The sequence below is a fragment of the Pseudopipra pipra genome, chromosome 1 (genome assembly GCF_036250125.1).
Source record: "Pseudopipra pipra isolate bDixPip1 chromosome 1, bDixPip1.hap1, whole genome shotgun sequence".
Lineage (NCBI taxonomy): Eukaryota > Metazoa > Chordata > Aves > Passeriformes > Pipridae > Pseudopipra > Pseudopipra pipra.
In genome coordinates this window covers 33272393-33293281 of record NC_087549.1, presented here as the reverse complement: position 1 = coordinate 33293281, position 20889 = coordinate 33272393, and the positions used below count along the sequence as shown (strand labels likewise).

The 20889-nt window shown below is 37.1% G+C and overlaps 1 protein-coding gene across 12 annotated transcripts in view; it reads right to left on the bottom strand.

Moving 5' to 3' along the window:
* Positions 1 to 20889, bottom strand: part of EYA1 (EYA transcriptional coactivator and phosphatase 1) — a 163727-nt gene that overhangs the window by 9237 nt on the left and 133601 nt on the right. For all 12 annotated transcript variants that reach the window (XM_064651004.1, XM_064651029.1, XM_064651023.1 and 9 more), the window contains 5 exons: positions 4407 to 4465; positions 4050 to 4210; positions 3729 to 3843; positions 3316 to 3437; positions 961 to 1061 (listed from right to left, as the gene is read on the bottom strand). In XM_064651004.1, the coding sequence (XP_064507074.1) occupies positions 961 to 1061; positions 3316 to 3437; positions 3729 to 3843; positions 4050 to 4210; positions 4407 to 4465 (558 nt within the window). The remainder of the gene's footprint in view (positions 1 to 960; positions 1062 to 3315; positions 3438 to 3728; positions 3844 to 4049; positions 4211 to 4406; positions 4466 to 20889) is intronic.

The following is a 20889-nucleotide window of genomic DNA, read 5'->3' as shown; positions in this document are numbered from 1 at the left end:
GAGCCAGGAACCTACCCACAAGGCTTAAGGGGCACAAAAACCAGATTTCATGAAGCAAAACCAGTCAATGGTTGTTAAAACACCATGTGGACTAATTAATTTCACTTCTCCAAGAGATACAGAAGTATCACAGAGAGTTTTGTAGTAAAAAAGCAGCTGTGTAAAAGCAATTTACCTGTGAAACGAAAAAAGAACAGAAATGCCCATTTTCCTACTCTTTCTCCTGTTATTTAAATAGCCAATATTGTACCTCATTTCTCCAAGTGAAGAGTCTGTATCTGCTGCACTTGGGTGTAACAGCAAGGCTAAAAATAATGCCTATTATTTGTTAGTGGAAAGTGTTGCTTTTTATGGAGCCTAATCCACATTGGGGGAAAAAAATGGAAATTTTTCCCTTCTTCCCAGAGGAAAGCAAAAAATAATAGTCACAGAGTAATCTCTGCACAGTTATCTGAGGTTATGAATGTATGCCAAGCCACAGGCAGTTGCCTGAACGCAGAATCCAAATTACGGACACACAAGAAAATGGAAATTTCTGTATACCTACTCCAGTCCTACATACCTTTTCAAGGTTTAACATATACATATTTCATACAGTCAAATAGCATGCTGCCTTTGATCAGTAAGAATTGCCATTTTTTGCTTACATTCATAACATCCTATGTGGTATTTTGGGTTGCCAATGAAAACAGAACTATTAATTCTTGGCACAAAAGCCAGGGTCCATTTTCTGGCCCCTTTTTGAAACACATCAAACGTATATAGCTAGCTTCATGTATCTTTTGGAGAACAGCAGGACACATCATTATCTACAGTTTTATGCAGCTTACTACTAGATATGGTGAAAACATATTTCATAAGGCAAAGACACCAAGTCTAAATGTCAATGTCCCATGTTGAAGAAAAGACAATTTTGCTTTCAGATTCTTGAAACCAACCTGCACTGAAAAAGGTCATTACCTTTTTTGCACCTTGTTCTTCTTCGACACCATCCCCTATAACAACGTACACTACTTTCCTTCCAAATCTTTGAATTATTCGCTCAAAACAGCTTTCCTTTCCTGAAAGAAAAAGATCAGAATATTCAGGCTAGGTGGTGATGGGATGATATCAAATAAATAACTTTTTAGCCCGGATGTCCCCAACACTTTGAATACACAAGTAGAACTATTGGGAGAGAAGAGCTTCTCCCACAGGATGATGTATCAAGGCTGATTGCAGCTTTAGTCCTGCCACAGTAGCTGACAGGAAACCCAAAAATCTACACCATGAGGTCCTTCAGCACAACTGCCGTGGTAGACACAGCATACTAGAGGTCTGCAATATCATCTTTCTTTTCTCATTCCCTAATCTGAGACAGGTTTTGTGGGGATTTTCCCTACTAGGAGAATTCTCTACCATTTGTTTATGGCCAGTAGCCTGAATCGAGCAAATTGACTGCATCTGAGTTGAAATTCTACCTTTTTCTCCAAAACATGTGACAAGATTAATCACAGCTCCTAAAACAGTAGTATCCTGACTTAGAAGGTCACCCAAAAGATTTAGATTTAAATGCCTGTAATCCAATACATGGGCAAGGTCCTTGATACTTCACTGGTATCCATTAATATGGCTCATTCCTTCACTGCACAGACCTAGCGATATGATCTTAGTGGTCCAGTCCTACGCATAAGTACCACAAAATCATACAATGTTAAGGCTTGAAAGGGACCTTAAAGATCATCTAGTCCCAACCCACCCTGCCATGGACAGGGACACCTCCCACTAGACCACGTTGTCCAAGGCCTTATGCAACATGGCCTTCAACACCTCTCCAGGCACAAGGCACCCACAGCCTCCCTAGGCAACCTCTTCCAGGATCTTATCACCCTCAAAGTAAAGAATTTCTTCCTAATAGCTAACCTAAATTTCCTATTTTTCAATTTTTACCCATATTGTAAAGGTTCAGGTACTGGTACTGAGAAGCCAGAAAAAAAAGTAAATGCTTACAGCTGATCTTTTTCAAATGTCCCCATTCTGAAAGGTCACTTGAGTCTGGTCATGCTACATGCTTACCTGTGTGCCTGCAGCAACGGATGGGAAAAATTGTGTTTTTAAAAACAGTTATTTCAGCTATAGAACCATGAAAGCCCAAGAAAAAATAGCTTGGAAATTGAAAGAAGCTTTCTGACCAGCAGAGAGGCCAAAATACTCAATGATATCCTTTAACAGTAGTGCCAGGCATAAGAAACCTCCAAGACTAAGTTGAAACAACGCTTGAAAATTATTAATTGTGTCATATCACAAAAATCTCATGATTTCCTGTGACAGTGACTGAACACATTTTTCCAAAAATACCCTTTTGTCCTGTGTACATGAATTACAAGTGAATATTTATTAAAACATATTTTAATTAAAATGTGTATTTAAAGTATTATAATTCAAAGTTTTAATTTACTATAAAGTTTTGACAGATGACACTGTTACTTTTATATCCAGCAAACAGTTTTAAATTTTTTACGGTAGTGCTTTCACATGTCTTTGTAAAACTGTGAACCAATTTTTGTGTTTTTTTTTAAAAAAACAACAACAGCAAAACATACAACAAAATATGCCACAATTTTTCCTTGGCCATTTGAGCTTCCTGTATTATGGATATTTAAGAACACATGAAAAATGTTTTCTTGTAGCCCACAATTTTGAGCGAATCTGAGACAGAACAGACACATCATAATCACATTAAAAACTACAAGCACTGTTGCCATCTGGTCTGATGTACTTCTACATACTCAGAATGACATCTTTTATACTGAACCAGAAAACAGAAATAAACATTTGCCTGGCTGAAGTTTATTAAAGTCAGTATGAGGGAACTTAAATAATTACATTCTGCAGCAAAACATTCTTGCTTCTGGTAAATTGTTTACCAAAATTTGCTCCAGAGCCCACGAAAACAAATGGAGCCAGAGCTTACCTTTACAGAATATCTTCTGCTACTCTGGGGACACTCCAGTGTTCTGTTCTTACAGCCTACTAAAAAGCCTTTTCAACTGCTACACAGCCCCACAGTTTTGAGAAATGATGAGAAAAAGCAATTATATTTCTTCCTAACAGAGGCTGCATCGGTGTTAATAGAACTGTATAAAGCTTTCTGTGCTGGATCATGACAAACATTTGAAACACACTTTTAGGATGCTTTAGCATGACATCAATTATTACCAATCTCTCTATTTGCTACAGTGAAAGCATGTCAGAATTAAACACAGACCACAATTCCTCTATTCTTTTTTAGAATTACAGCTTTAAATGTATCACAACATGATAAAAATAGCTCACCTATTTTAGTTGCACTGTAAATATTCTCTATGGGAAATACAACTCCTAGTCCATACAATAAGACTTTTGCCAGAGCTGGAATTAGCTGAGTAGTTGTCACAAGAATGTTCACACAGTTTGTCCTATGGAAGAAAAAATGCAAACACCCTTTTTTAACAGAGCAAAACATAAAAAAACAAAAGCAGGAAAACCTTAACCCTCCCATCAGAACCCCTCATTATTATTATTGCCACTTAAAAAGAACGGGTTTTTTTACCACTTTCCAGGAGGGTAAGATAGAGTGGCATAGTCAGACCAAAACAAGGAATGACAATAAGGTCCTCCAGGTTCAGCATTTTGCCCACCAGAACAGGCAGTCTCTTCTAGATCATCAGCAGACACCCTAGAGACTCCTTGGTACTCTTCGTACTCACCTCGAATGAATGAGGGTGAGTGCTTTCAGTGCAAGTGTTAACCAAGAATCTGTCAAAGCTTCGATTTCTGCTCTTAGTTGTAACCAAGCCTCTCTTTTTGCTGGACCAAGAAGACCTGTGGAGTAGATAAGGGCATGTTTGCACTGATATTAATTAATTCTCTGTCATTTTCCTTCCCTTTCGTGAGCTCAGAGACAATTTTCTACACACTGCAAAATAAACAGCTCACTAAACTCTATTAGGTTAAAAAAGGAACAGAAACCAGTTCTTCCCATTTACTACTTCTAATCAATATTTGTTCGACACTCCAGAGTCACTTGCCTCCAACATTATTTTTGTAGGTGTTATATATTTCTTTTACTCGTCTGTAGCGGAAGGCCAGTTTTCGCATCCAGTCCACTCCTCCGCGCACCCCCGTCGCAAGGCACAAATTTGCGCTGGTGGCAGCCGCAGGAAAGCCATCTGTTCCGAAGTTATAGGTGCTAGTCAGACATAAGAAAACCCCTAGATTAATAAAAGGTAACGGGCTACATTGAACCACCAGCTACTCATTTTGCTGGGTTGCAAAGAAGGAGACAGTAAAAAGAGTGCAGGCTACTGTAAGCATTCCAGCAGCCCATCACTTTCCCGGGAAGGGATTTGCAAAGCAACTTTTTATCTTAATGAATTCTCTTGTACCTTAAATCTTGACCGTTGTCATCTGAAGACACGTCATCGATGTGAACCTGGTCGCATTCCTAAGGTGACAGAAAGACTTCATAATTTTCTTGATCTCGCAAATCTTGAAAACAAAGCTATAAAAACCCCCTATGAACAATTTACTTATCAGGAATATTTTTAATTGTGGAAATCAGTAGATGGCAGTCTTGTTAAAACAACTGTTTTACCTATTTCCTTGTGCTCATTTCTTAGAATAAATGCACACCGTCATTAGCTACTACTGTTAAATGGCTTTCCAGAAACACATTTTTGTGTTTAGATCGGAAAGTGGTTAAAAACAATTAGCATATGTGTTCCATAAACGTTCTTGTAGCCTTTCAGGTACCTTAAAACATCATGCTGCTCAAAGCTGATTCAGTCAGTGCATAAGTGTAACTGAAACCAGACATTTTGGTAAATGTAACATATTAGAAAAATTAAACCTGATGCTAACCGCCAATGAAATTATGACCTCTGATTGCTGTTGAGCCACACACCAACACAGCCTGAGGCCAGTGTTTCAGAGGAGCGCAGATGAAAAATCTGTTCCTAGTTTGCCATTCATTTGAGAGTTGTGAGTTTCCTCCTCTCTCTTTGGTCTTAGTGCATGAAAGCAGCATGCCAAAATGAAGAAAATCTGAACAGAAATAGCCGAATTAAACCATCTTTCTTCAGCAACTTGTATGCAAACTACCATGGTACATTCAAAATTAGCTTTGTCCATCCCTAAATTAAAACTGGTAATGTGTATTGTTTATCTACAAAAAACCAAAACCACTGGAACATTACTTTTAATGTTTTAACTTTTGGCAGGAAAACAAATAAACATCTGACACTCTAGATCAATATCATTTCAATGCTTGTAATAATAATGGATTTCAATTATTTTAATAATTTCCTCTTCTCTCTCCTAATGTGAAGTCCTATAACAAACACGATCTCTTTTAAAGATGAAAATACTGCAACTCTTTATTTTTGTGTTGCTTTCCTCTGAACAAATTTTTCTCTCTCCATGGATTTGTGAGGAAGGGAGGAAAGATAGAAGTGGAAAGAAACTCAAACCAGCTGTTCCCTAACAGAATTAAAATCATGACCCTCAACCCTTTTTCTAAAACATCTATTTTCCAGCCAACCCTCTCCCAGCAAGCAGCAAGCTCCAAGGAGGAAAAGACTTTGACCCTGTAACCTTCTCCTCCTCTCCTGAGGTCAACAACCTCAGATAAGAAAAAAGCTGAAGGAGCCTATTTGGCCTCACATGGTGGCTGTGGATTCTAGATTTTTATAAAGTAATACCTCAGAAACTAAAAATGCTTTGAAGAACAAGGTGTGGTCTTTTGCACTTTTACAACATATACTAATTCATACTGTAATGCATACTGTTTCCAATCTTATACATAAGTAGCTTGTGCTAGAGAGAGAGGCAGGAGTGACAACCAGAACAGGAGAGACAATACTACATTTGCTCATATTTAACCAACATCCAGTGACTTTACTCCTCAGACAGATGAAACTGCAAGTGTGAACATATGTTGCCAGGCTTTGAAAATCAACTTGGCTAAAAAAAGAGCCAGAAGCTTCTTCAAGAGGTTATCAAATTCACAGAAATTATTATTATTTTGCTGTTTAAAACTGAAAGCAAATGTCCATCCAAATGCATACGAAGTTAACAATTCAAATATCAACTGAGTGTAAGCTAAAGAAAGGACACCCTCCTGAATTCATTAGTTTCTCATTCTAATTACTCTTCGACTTCTCAGTGACTTCTCCTTCCCCAGCTTGGAAACTGTGAATGACAACTGGAACAAGTTGCTGGAGAAGAAGACTCAAAATAGAAATCTGGGAAAAAGGAACAAGTTTTATTAGTAATGACAAAACTAAAGGAAGGAGTAGAAGCTCATCTTCTCACAGGAGCAGATGAAAGAAGGAATAACTCAACAAACTTCCAAATTGAACACTCAGACAAAAGACAAAGACAGGAAGAATGAGACCACTACATCTTAGATCCCATAGTTAGAGAGAACCTGGAGACTTGGAACTTCAATTTGCAATTTGAGGTCTTGGGACCATGACAAGCCCTTGGACATGACAGACATTCTCCTCTTCTGTCTAACCATCTGCTTGGTAGGTAGAAAGTGAGAACTGAAGTGATACATTAGAAATAGAAAACGTGGTATCAAAAGAAAGAGGTATTTTGGAGGGAAAAACCCAGAAAAGAAATCAGAGACTAAAAATTGCTGGGGTAAAGGTATAGAAACAGTGTCAAGAAAGCAAGAAAAGTAAAGAAAAGGTCACGAACACCACAAATTTCAGTTTAAATACTGAATATAATGGAGAGAGAATAGTGTCCTCTTTTGTCAGAAATAAAAGAAGTAAAAAGGTTAAGTCACGAGGGGGATGAAGCAAAATTAAAGCACAAGAGATACATGTTATAATTTGGAAAGGATTAAAGAGCAATGTGATTGACACTACATTACAACTAAAGGAAGGTCACAAACAGTGCACGACTATTTTGTTCCTCTTGAGTGGCAGGGCATGGCTTTGAGGCTAAATGTGAGCTTTGAGTGCCAGGTATTTTTTCATGCTGTCTAGCTGACTCAGACTTTGGGCTAATGAGTGATGGGTGCATTTTTCGACCCCTGAACATAGTAAGGGAAAAACACTCAATTAGCAGTTGCTCTTTTAGCAGGAAAGTTTTTTAGGAATAACTCTTCAAAGATGCCAGTAACATGCCCATCATTAATTGATCTGATCCATCCTTCCGGCGGAACACCTTGTATTTGTTTTCACCTGCTTGCTTTGTGTGGAGCATTCTGTTTGTGGGCAAAGACTATCTGAGACGCTGCTCAGTCCTGTGATTAGTTACAAGCAAGCACCCACACATTCAACAATTAAAAATAGCAGTTAACTCATTATGCACCATAATCAGGGATATAGTAAAACACTGACCAACAAATAAAGTATGCACTTCCAACCAGTATATTTTTGCAAAGGTATATAAACAAAGACTCATAAAATCCTCAAGTACTTCTCAGAAAAGTTTCTGTGATGGAAGCTGACTTACAGGTAAATGGCCATTCAGGGGAAAAAAAAAAGTTTGTTTGCAGGCTTACCATTTCAAAATTTTACAAATGTATTTGACACTTTTTTTAAATTTTCATAGGAAATACAGTACTAGTATTCTCCCCTTAATTTCTCTGGCAAAGTGATACCTGAAATTAATACTGGAAGTCCCCGTAGAAACACTGTTATTTATGCAGATGTATTTTATTATGACAGAATCAGTTTAGCAGTCAATTCCAAAGCAGAAAATTAAAATCGTGGGATTCTCTTTTAAAATGGGCTGAATTGGCAAGTAAGGAGCAAAATATCCTGTGGCTTACGTATAAAGATTAGGCAGCTAGCTGTGTTTTGCTCCTAAAGGTGTTGACCTTGCAACTTCAGTGTATCCAGTCTGAAATCTTCAGGAGGAATTACAAGTGATGACATGTTTATACTGAAGATTTGGATTTCAGTCAGACAGGCTGAGATGCAACTCTGCACTTTGGGATCAACCCCTGGAAAGCAAAATGCACTTGGTATAGTTTAGGGATAATACTTTCAGGGAAAATGAGAGTGTCAGCATGTGTAACTTAGCAAATCTACCTATAGTAGCTTAAGAAGTTACTGTCCGTGCTGTCCTTTGCTGCTCTCTCGCACAGCTGCTTGCATGCCACACATCCATGTGTTTGTGTCCCTCAGACCTTTCTGTGCCTCAACTGGTAGCTTAGCTTGAATCTCCTGCAGCTCAATTAAACCAACAGATGTTGCATGGAGTAACTGAGACTTGTTTCTACATTCCCTTCCACCAGTTCTGCTTTGGGGCTCGAAGCAGCAGCAGATCCGTGCTAAAAACTAAAACCTGCTGCAATCATTGCTAAGTGAATGTCTCCAGTGAAATGCAGTAAGCCAAAGAAAAACAACAATCAAAAATGAATTACTTGTACATGGAAAGCTTGTGTCTTCTCCCTGATCCATTCCCAAAGCATTTGTTAACTTTTTCCTGCTAACTTTTCCTCCTTCTCTCTTCTGTTGTTGTATGACGAGCCAAAAACTCCCAGAGATGCTCCACAATCATCATTCACAGCTCTTAAAATGCCTGGACCTATGTAGTTCTCTGGAATCATTCCTTTAAACTAACTTAGGATCCTTATAAAGATTCATATGCAAAGCATTAAGTTATGGCAGAAATGTTCTGCAAATATTTATATTACTTTGCTCCCTCGCTACCACCCGTCAAGTTGTGTACTTCTGCCATAATTGTGTAAAATATGTTTCACTACTCAATTTACTGTAGGAAAACTAATAATAATTAAAAAAAAAAGAGATTAAGGTTGTTACAAGAGTTCCTCTTATCTGTGCCAATGCTTCATGCCAAGTGGAGTGACGCAATGGCTAGCACGAATCCTCTACATTTCTGTGCTACAAAACTAACAGAAATAAATCTAAAAATTATGCTGTCTTTGAATAAACACTGAACTCAAGATAACTCTGGACAAGTTTGCACATTATATAAAGGAATAATGTGAATAATATTATGAGCATAACCTCAGAGGATGCCGAAGTATTACAGTCTCAAATCTGCTGATTATAGCTAAAATACACTTCCACATTTGGTTAATCTTCTTAATTTACCATGAGAAAACTAACACCACGTTGTCAACTAATTGTTTCAATACCTTAGTCTGCAAAGTCAAAATGAGAGAGGGAAAAAAAAACCCCAACCAACAACCACCCTTCAGAATGAGCTATTTTCCTTTTGGCTTTACATCAGTGTGCCCATTGAAACAGCCTGGAAGCTGGCCAACTTGCAGGAAATGATTGCTGGGATTCTCTGTTCCTCTCGTATCTGTCATTACACAATTATATCCACTGCTTCATTTTCCCTACTGAACAGTAGAGAAATTTGGTCATGTACATGTGAGAACAGATCTAGCAAAACAAGTTAAAGCTGTAATCCTTTATAAATGTGATGTGTCTGGAAAAAAAAATTAAAAAAAATCCTCAAGTGCACACTGCTGAGTTTTTAATGAAGTTTTTTATGACAGCAGTACCTCTGTTTATGTCTTTTCCAGGAATAAGACATATATTCTTTAAGTTATATATACCCTTTCAGATTATTATCTGCTCCACAAATACTTCTCACTCCTATAAGCCATCACAACGTGCTTCTTTGTGAAACACAGACTCACAGATTATCAGAAAATGTTTGTCCCAGGCAACAATTACATATTCCAAAGCTAGTTAGTAAATGACCATTTAAAAACCCCTTGAAACTGCTGGTTTCTACACCTTTTTACTCACACTTGTAACTACCTTCCAGCAAAATAAAAAGGAGATTGCTTCAGCCAGCCTTTATTTTAATTTTAGGAAGAAAACATGCAAGGATCCCAACACTATTTTTACAGCAGTCATTAAACTTGACAAGTAAATCTCTGGTTTTTACTTGACTAGAAGGATAACAAAATCTTTAGTATGTGTACAGGCTAGAAAATTGACATTTCATAGAACAACAGCTCATCTATATCCTCTGTGTCTATGTGTGCATATATATACATACGTATGACTGGTGCCTCATGCTCCTCTACTGTACTTCTGTACTTGTTAACTACACAAAACCCTCTGCACTTTGCTTTCAAGCTGAGGCAACAAAAGCTGAAGCGCTGAACTTCCTAACCCGTCATCGCAGAGTGCCTGTTAACATACAGTGCAAATCCATGTGAAAAAGCGGAGACTGCGGTTCGCAGGTTCTCAACACTGGCACTCCATTGGCAGGACCTGTCATCTCTGTCTAGCCTGCACTTTGTGACCCTAACATTTTCTCTTCTTTCCCACCACAATTATTCGGCGCTGAAGAAAAAAAGGTGCAGATTACCTGTGGGTCAGGCACAGGATATTAAGAACAAAGAGAGTTCTTGAAATCCACTTCATTCTGTCTGACAATTTGTGGATGAACAGTCAAGGAATTAAATTGGGCTGTGAAGGCTTTCAAAATGCTCCCATTTTAAACTTATGACTATAAAGAGAAGCTTATAGTGAAAAAAAGCCACAACAAAAAACCGTCACAAAAAAACCTACCAAAAAACCAAACCCCATTTTTACTCTCAAAATAGCCCATCAAAACAAAAAACCAAACAAGCTTATTATCTATATAAATTATTATCTATTATAAACATTGAGGACTAAGAACTGAAATTATATAACAAACTTTCTCACAGCCAATGACTTTAGAGTGCTGTCCTGTGTCGAACATGTAACCTTTTTATAATGCACAATGGATGACATTCTTTTCTAATAGAAAAAGTGATTAAAATCCTATTTTGCTTGCTGACATCAACAAATGCATTTGGATTAAATATGATACTCCTAAAGTAAACAATGTTTGTTCCAAAATAAATACAGATCTTATTCTGCAACTTGTGTTTATTGAAGTAGCTATGCTAAAACCAAGGTTTACATTTTCATTTCAACTGCACCTTGTAACTGGAAGAATCCAATTTAAAATAAAACATGACCCAAAGAAGTATCTAAAGAGCAACTGCATTGTGCCAGTTACATTCCCACAGCAAAAGAAAACTATTTTGCTGGTTTTCTTTACTTCATAAGTGTCATGAGACAGATATTTTGTGAACTGATATTGTCTCTGTATATACTACTCAATATTCTGAAATCTTTCGATTGAAAAGAAGACCGAAAAGTAAACTCATACCTCTAGCAGAGGGTCAGCAGAGCTCAGGACAACCATAATAAGTACAGTCCTTCAAACTTCAGAGATTTCTCACTTGCTTTAGGGTGTAAATTTGTTGTTCAGGTTCCAGTTCAGAGATACTCCCTATCACTCCGAATGCACTCCTTACATTCCATTTCAGACAAGATAAAAGGTAAAACTAGTCTATTTCTGTAACGTATCACCTTACTAAGAGAAGTGTTTTAGAGTGCCTCTCTAAGAGTCAGTTCTTATTACAACTTTGAAGAAGTACTTTGTTTTTCCATTTTTGTACATTTTGCAGGGAAAGAGGAAGAGAGGGGTGCCAGAGAAATAATTTTACCAATAGATAGAAATGACTAAATAAAACTCAAGTTTATCCATTTAAAGAGTCTATGTCACTCCTGGAAAGAACAATGTTAAGTTCTAAGTGTCAAATCCACTATATTTTAAAAGTTCAGCATTGTAAATACTTTCTTTACGATATGATTCCTGTTATCTGCAAATATATACTTTTGTAAAGAGAAAAAAATCCTATGATTAATGAAAGCCAGTGAAAATAAAGTACGAAGGAGTTTTAAGAAGTAAAAAAAAGCAAACCATGAATTTCATCAGAGTGTAATAAACTATTCCCAAACATATTAACTTAAAAGTATACTTTTAGGACATACACACTTTGTTGACACTAAATACTAAAGATTTTAAAAATATATTTCAATTTAAAAAAAATTAAAAATTAAAATTATGAAAAGAATGTTTTTTCCATAAAAGCCTTAAAATAATGTCTAATTTCTCAGGTAATGAGAGGTTCATGTGGAAATTTTCAAAAGAAGACGTAATCTCTCTCAGTCCCACATGATCAATTAATTTAAACTTGAAGGGCCTTGGTGCTGTAGGTGATCTCCCAACTGCACGTGTTTAAAAGGAAACTACAATGCTTTGGGTGAGCAAGTCTCCCATCTTTGTAGTTGTCTGCTAATGGGACAAGGACCAGGTTTAAAATTCTCTCTGCTAACCTTGTCAGTATAGACAGCAAAAACATTTGCTCCTATGGGCAGCCTGAAGACCTTTACACAATACTTTGAATTTACTCTTCCCTTTTCTTTCCCACCCTTAATGTTGTGTGGTAGAGGTTGACCCCTATGCTGCTGCTCAGTAGTGGAAGTAGGGAGTGAGCTAAGGCACTGCTTCCTTGGCCCAGCTGGAGCAGAGGACAGCTATGCTTTGTGGGAGCTCTGGGACTGCCAGCTAGAGAGTCAAGAGTTTTTGTGCCACCTCACAGCCTGTCACGGCTTAACCCCAGCAGGCAACTCAGGGAGAAGCAACAGGAAGGTAAATAAAGTGATAAAGTGATGTAGGCTCCTATGTATTTCAGCTCAGCTGTACATGTGCAAAGAACACTCCATCTGATCTTCTTGAGAAAGGAAATCATATAGGCTCTATTTTCAGTGGCACTAGGATGAAGGTACTTATCGTTGGCCATGTGAAAGAAGTTAAGTGGTTAGTAAGTTGCACAAGCCTATAGGAATGATCTTCTCAAGTGAGCAGAGGAGGTATTTGTTATTCTTCATAGCTCTAACACTCGTTAACTACAGCAGCACATTCCACAACAGCCAGGCATCATGAATTTTGGATGGGTTGAAGTTTTTAGCTGCGTTTTACACACACCAGCAAAGCCACAGTTCTGCCTGTGAATGAAGGCTTTGTTTTGCATTTCTGTTTGTCTACCTACAGATACATGTGTGATGTAATTTAGTTCCACATGCATGAAGTGGAATTTCATGAACTTTCTGCAAGTAACCCATGGTTGTAGTATCACATAAATGAGAAACTATTTTTCCAGTCATTCCCTCACATACATACTAGGGAAAATTCCATAACATGATTTGCATTTCCTTTCCTCTCTATCTTTCCTTCCTTCACTGAAACTGAGCTGTTCCTGGATTGCTACTGTGGAAAATTAAATGCAAATAGATGGGCTTGGTGTCTCAGTCTGAATGTGCAAAGGGAAGTACTGTGATGCCTGCTGGGAGTCCACAATCGTTGATGGGTTCATTAGAAAGTGAACTGCCTACTCTTCACAGAACTTATAGTACATTAAAAATTAGGTTTATATCTCTAAAAATAAATTTAATGCTGTTAAAAAAAAGCTCTACTGAAGCTTTTGGAATAATCACATTTGACTTTCCCAGAACTCTCTGTTGCTGAAGGAGAACTACCAGAAGTTGAATCATAGGCTTCTCATAAAGCATCCCTAGCCACTATCTGGTCAGGAGGTTCCCATTACAGACATCACAAATATTGGGAGGAGGTGAACTCTTCTTTCAACCAAATGAGAAAAGTAATTTTTGAATAGATATTTCTCTGTAGAGGCCTGATGATTTCACTCTGGGTGACCAAAGAATTGTTCAGCTGCCATTCCTATGGTATTTGGGGGTGGGAGGGAAATAATTCAGTCAGCTCTGTCTGAAGCTTTCCTCTCCCTGAAACCACCCCTTGTTTATCACCAGGAATAAGGCTTATTCAACAGCCTTTCCTGTAATTGCTTATTTTCTTGAGTGCCAGAAATCTATTTTCACTATGTCTTACGGTACTTTCTATGTTTGGTGGTTTGTTTTTTTTTCTAAGGAAGTAACTACAGGTGTTTCTTATTCAGCATCTAGCTAACCAGTTTGGAAGACAAGGGCCAAAGATTTGCTAAGGCTCTCCAGGATCCATCCTCCAATCGCAGCCAAATCAGACCAACTCTGCCAAAATCGCACACTTGCCTCAAGGAAAACAGCTATTTCTCACAGCAGCAGAAGCAGACCTAGTGGTCTGTACATGAACTTCTGTCCATTGTTCATTGTTAAATGAAGGTCATCTGGCAAAAACCACCATTTTGTGAAAAACTGGACTGTTAGATTCTCTTTGTATTACCAGCAATAAATATTGACATGACCACCATGAACAATCACCAAGAGCTGATTCTACTTTCAGCTGCATCTTTAACTATCACATCACAGTCATTTCAAACAAAAAGTTTTCCTTTCACAGATTCTTTTAAAATATTTCTACTGAAGAAATATTTCTTAGAATATTAAAGAATGCACGTGCTGGTTTTCTGAGAGAATGTGAAATGTAATTTTCTAAGAAGTTTATTTTCTTTGGCATCATCACGGTCAATATTTACTTTTAGGTCAGTAAACCTATCCCTTTATCTCAAGGGATCTTTATCACCTATCAAAAACACTGTTGCTCCATAATGGATTGTTTTTTCTTTTTTTTTCCTGACATTAACACATCCAGGTTGATTTTCTTTCATGCTGGCACATCATCGATGATCCCAGTACAACAAAGGAAATTCATACCATAATGAAAATACTCGAGGTTTTGCAATGCTCTGAGACAGGTTCACAAATGAAATGTTTTAAACAGAACTGCGGTAATTGTCCATGAGGAAAACAAAGAGCAGGAAGCACTCAAAGCTGCCATGTTTACTTCTTTAACAGCTGCTACCTATTTCTTAAAAATAACCCAACCAAACAACCCATATAGTAACAAACTCCTCCATATTCCAGCAATTTAACTTATGAATAACCAAGCAACTAAAATGCATGAAGTTGTTCTATGGTTGGAAGAGAATTATTAAATTCTATGTAACTTTAATCCTAATTTTGAATGGAAAATAATATCAGCCCCAGTGGTGGTGCTGCAGACTTAATTAATGGTTTAATCTTTTTTAGTGTTCTGAAAGCTTATCACAAGCCGAATGTAAATGCAGTAACTGTTATTAAAGCACTAAGTTCATTAATATTTTAATGCATTTTCCACCACACTTTTCTTCTAATAATATTATTTCAAAAAATACACAGATGTAAAAAATAGACAAGTGATACTAAGAAATAATATATAATTAATAAACATAATAAATATAACAAATAATTATAAATGAATATTATATTCTAATCAAGTGATTTTTTTCTCCTTTCTCCTGAACTATTTTAATACCTACCTACCAATATTTTATGTTCTCTCATGGACTGTGGTGTAACTTTGCAGTAAGTTTACTGATTTCTGAAGCATTATTTTACACCCCCACAACTGAAAACCTAGAAGTCTCACTCGCTTTATAGGCAAAAAAAATAAGCTATTAAACAATACAATCACAGGTAACTTGTTTTGGAACAGCAACACTTAGAGGAGCAAGACTCTGATTTACTGTTGTTCTGATTTCTTCTTTTTCAATGAGTTAACCCATCGTTTTGTAAACATAATTTGTCACCAACACCAGCCAGAGTTCTCTGCAACTACTTTTTGCCTTTCTTTCAGATCTGTTATCCCTGCTGAGAGAATCTACTAAAGAAGAATTTTTCATACTGACACCAACTGTAGTCTTGCTGTGAATAACCACATTCCCATAAAAATCATTCCATTTATTGCAAAGTTGTTGGCAGACCATAGGAATAATAGTCAACTCAGGAAACCTTTTATCCTGAAATCACATAGCTTAACCCTTTGAATGACCACATGTAGTTCATACATAAAAGCTATATTACCACACTGCTGTTTAATTTCTTAGTAAAAGCTTTTTTTGTTGTTGGTAAGTTTTTAAAATTATTTTTTCACAGTACTTCCTTTAAGTAAAATTTAAATAATAATTAAAAAAGACTGGATTGGGAGTATTCAGTGGTTTTGCTTAATATACAATGTTGTATTAAAAATTACAGACTCTTTTCAAATACATAAAATGTTACATTACATAGATATGAGTGGTTTTGATTATAAAGTAAAAATTTACAGTCATACAAAACTTTACTGGTTTTTCTACCTTCCTCTGGTAAAGAAAGATTTATGAATTTACAGTATAATAGTACAATTAAAAAAAACGTGTTTTTTGTGGCAGACACTTCTGTTAGTCATTATATTTGCTGCATTAAACACCAAACTAGTGGAGATTAGATTCAGAAAAGAGGCATTAGTTCTGTTAGTCAGACCTCTTGACAGTCTGGGAGTCAGAGGTTCCTTATACTTCAGTTTCTGTCCAAATCTATTAAAGTGATGGAACAAAAAAAAGTCAGTGTATGTTTTCACTGTCTATTTTTTTTTCTGTTCATAAACCCTTGTTTGTAGGTAATCATGACTTGATTTATGCTAAATTCATTTGACTAAGGCCATAACAGGAGTTTTGGACTTGTAAATACCCACTTAAGAAAAGTGTGCATTTTTGTTCCAATAAATGAATTGAAATATTCGACTTGTATTTTTAAACTTTTTAGTCAAAACTTTCAGAAAAAAATCCTACAAACACCTGAGTTATAACTGCTGCTACAACTGTCTCTTGCCTTTGCCTACCGATGCCAGGGAAGGCATTTTTCCCCTGTATATCCACATTTTAAATTTGCAATGTGAGTTATACAAACATGCAGAAGAAAAAGCTGAGATCTTTCAGCTGATTGATTTTCTACAGTTCAGAAAGCATCGCTTGCTTAGATAAAGCTGATCTTTCTTGTCATAGTATTTCAGCTGAGCTCAGTACTCATGTCAGCAGTCTGTGCTCTGCTGTCAGTGAACAGACAAGAACTATCATCTCCTGACTGCATCATAGTACAGGTAACCTGCAGATAGTGTCTGGACTGCCTTGTTCTGACTGGACAAGGATCTTGGAAAAACCAAAAAAATAAAACCAATACTTCATTCCTTCAATATCTCATTGTTTCTTTTGTTAAACTTTTTGTTTACATTTTTTGAAGTCCTCATAAAGCCTCATGCTTCAATAACAAAGTTTAGGATAGTTTTAGTGCACTACAGAATCACCCAGCTTCTTGGCCATACCTAAAGAAAAATTTTACAAGTGCTATTAACAGCAGTCAAATTTTACTTTAAACACAGAAAAATAAAAGTGATATTACAATGAGTAAAGGGAATAATCCTCTCCCTCTTTCTTTACAGTTTCATTAGACCATTGAACTGGATGAAATTCAGATAGAGGCCTTATTGTAACCACACTGAAACAGTAGAAATCTCCTGAGACTGTGAAACTCAAACATTTTGGAAACCAACTTCAAGCACCCCTTACGTGCTTTTAAAAGAAAATGAATGACAGACACTTCTTAATTTTTCTCCCTGTAGCAACATTTTAATATAATTTCTGCCATCCTCCCTGCCCCCCAAAAGCCAGCATAAACAGATCTGTTTAAAATTCATGCGTATGCATGTTTTCTTAACATTTAAACTTCAATCACAGCACTCACACATAACCACACCAGCATAAACTGCATGATGGCTTTCAAGATATCAGACATCTCGTAAATAACATTGTAAATTCATGCCAAAATTAAGTCTAGGACAAAGAGGCTGATAGAAACTACCTACCACGCATATTGCTAAGATGTTTATGCAGTGGTTTCAAATCTTTGCACTGATGTGAGGATTATCTAATGTGCTCTCATCCTGCAAAATGTCACGTGAGGATGAAACTTAGTTTCACCTAGCTTTCTTAAAATACTTTAAGTACATAATTTTCAGAGACTAATCCACTCAAAACACCAACCTGAATAATACGAATCTGAGATTTGTGGTTTAAGATGGTACCTTCATCAATCAGGAGAGAACTTCTTTAAAGGTGACTATTACGCTCTCTTCAGTTTATCTTCTGGATTTTGCATTAGAAGACTCCAGTGAGAAAAAAGTAGTTTGCCTCAAAGTAGTGGAATCAGCACAAAATAACTGCATTATGTGAATAAAAAGGTTGGGCTGGGAAAGGTATTTGAGTGTAAATTAATGTTGATCTTAGCTGGAATAACTTGCACTCTTCAGCACTTGCAGCTGCACCAGGGACTTGACTGTATGAGATTTTACACATCTGTCAACTTCATCAGAGACCAAAACACAAAATCTACTGCTCAGGAATGTTATTTGAATTTGTGAAACTTTTCAGATTATAAACTAATAATGGAATACTTAGGAAACTTATTAATGTATTATGAACGAGTCATAACTAGAGGCTTGACATCTGTAGTAGTAGATAAGCTTTTGTTCAGTGTATCAAATTCATGCTATTTAAATAAAATGTAAAAAAAAAATTGTTCCCATCAGTTCCATGAAATATTAAAAGCCAAAGAGAAGCCTCTCTATGCAAGAATAAAATGAAAGCAATACATTTATTAATAGCTACATTAACTGCTTTTACCATTAGTATCAACTATTTATTTATTTGACATTACTCTTCTATTATTTCAGACTTACAGGATAATTAAACTAATACAATGAACGCATTCAAATCTGAAATTATAATTCTGGCACTAAGAGGCCTTCAGGATGAATCACATTATTACCCAGTTTTTTATCTAACAGGCTGAACCATCAAGCAGCCTCTTTGCTTAGGGAATGATCACATCTTTGCTTAGGGAATGATCTGCTTTGGTAAAAAAGCTCTGTGGCAGACATCAAGAACTTCGCAACCTCTCAAAAATAAAGATTCATTAAGGGCAGGTGTTTATATGTGTCAGCAATATAAAGTGTATTGAAATCTGCTAATAGATTGACAGTATACGCATGAAAATAGACTACAAAGTTCTCAGGTTGTTAAATTTCTTAAAGTCAGTTTTGCATCTCCTAATTTCCATCAAGCCTTAGTCAGGTTTTTTGTTTCATTACTGTATATAAGAGAATTTTCAAAAGTGCTGTCTCATGTTCTTCATTACACAGCAATCCTCTTGTTACTATTCAGAGCCTTCCTCTGCAGCACAACACTAAGGTTTCTGTTGCAATTAAAGCTGCCATACCTGGGGTGGATCTGTGACTCCAGTAACAGACCCTGCCTATATACAGCTTTGATGCAACTATTACAATGGCTTCCAGGTACCTTACTGCTGTCCTTCAATACATTGTCTCCTGAACTAGCTGATCTGATATTTCAGACTCTGCAGAACCTAGCTGTAAGTGGGTAGGTACAATTTGTACCGTGAAAAGCATGCCAAAATTTGGTATTATATTTCCTGGGAAAGGGTGAAGAACTTTAATTCTGTCACTGGAAGGAACACCTTTGAATGTGTAATTTGGGAGAACACGTAAACAAAACATGTTTTGTTATTTTGATAAAAATTTCTTTTAGGATACCATCTTGGAGATGAGTCCAATACCAATAAAAGTTAGCTTTCTGCCTACCACAAACCTTTTATGACTACCATGTATTCCACTGACAAATGGGATGCCATGAGAGGGACCTTGACAGGCTTGAGGAGTGGGCTAGTGTGAACATGAAATTCAATAAAGTGCAAGATCCTGCAGCTGGGTGGGGACAAACACCCATAGCAGTACAAGCTGGGTGGGGAACTGACAGAGAGCAGCCCTGTTGAGGAGGACCTGGGGATACTGGTGGATAAAAAACCCTGGATATAAGCCAGCATTGTGCATTTGCAGCCCAGAAAGCCAACAGCACACAGGGCTACATCAGAAAAGGTATGGCCAGGAGGTTGAGGGAGGTGATTTTCCCCTTTCCCCTTCTACTCTGCTCTGATGAGACCCTACCTGGAGTACTGCTTCCAGCTCTGGGGTCCTCAGCACAGGAAAGACATGGACCTGTTAGAGTGCATCTGGAGGGCCGAAGATGACCAGAGGGCGGGAGCACCGCTCCTGTGAAAACAGGCTGAGAAAGCTAGGGTTTAGCATGGAGCAGAGAAGGCTCTGGGGTGACCTAACTGTGATTTTTCAATATATAAAGTGGACTTAGAAGAAAGAGAGGGACAGACTTTTTACCAAGGCCTGTATTGATAGGACAAGGAGTAAGAGGTAATGGTTTTAAACTGAAAGACTTAGCCTAGATTTAGGTTAAGTACATGGAAGAAATTCTTTATTGTGGGGCTGATGAGGCACTTGAACAGGTTGCCCAGAGAAGCTGTGGATGTGCCATCTCTGGAAGTGCTCAAGGGTAGGTTGGATGGGGCATTAAGCAACCTGATCTACTGAAAGATGCCCCTGCCCATGGCAGGGGGGATTGGACTAGATGACTGTTAGAGGTTCCTTCCAACCCAAACCATTCTATGGGCAATTTGCATGTCCATGTATTTCTTCACAAAGCATGCCTGTCTACTCTTTAACTCATTTATACTAAAACAAAATCTAGGCATCCCAAACAGAAGCCCCAATACCAGTTGAACACATGGAGTTCATACTAGTGCTAGCTCACAAGTACAGACATCTGAAACACTGCCATGATTAGTGATGACTGATGCCCTTCTGCTCTAAATGTTGGGGTGTTTCTTAACCAGGTTTTAAAAATCAGAGTTTACTTGAAACGTACGAACAACTCAAACTGGAACAATTACAACTTACAAAAAATCATCCAAAATAAAAACACAATAGAAAAGGAATGAACAAATACAATAGAAAAGTGGAAAGTTTTCTTGGATGACTATTTGCAATATTTTGCAATTTTCTTTTTAAAGCTGTTTGAATACACAAGTTTTCTAATTGTGTCAGAAAAGAGAAAATTTATGCCAAGATGTTCTTGAGGACTAATACATTAAAGAGACCAAGCTGAAGCAGTGTTAGAAAGCCAACTAGAAGTGTACACAATATCTGCAAATACTATTCTTATCATCACCACTGTGAGGAGACTAAGGCACAGTGATCAGGAATTAGAAAGTATTGGGAACCACGAACATTGACCTCGTGTCATGTCATCTACACAAATATGTATGTAAAATACGAACACCAGACAAGTGATTAGTATATAAC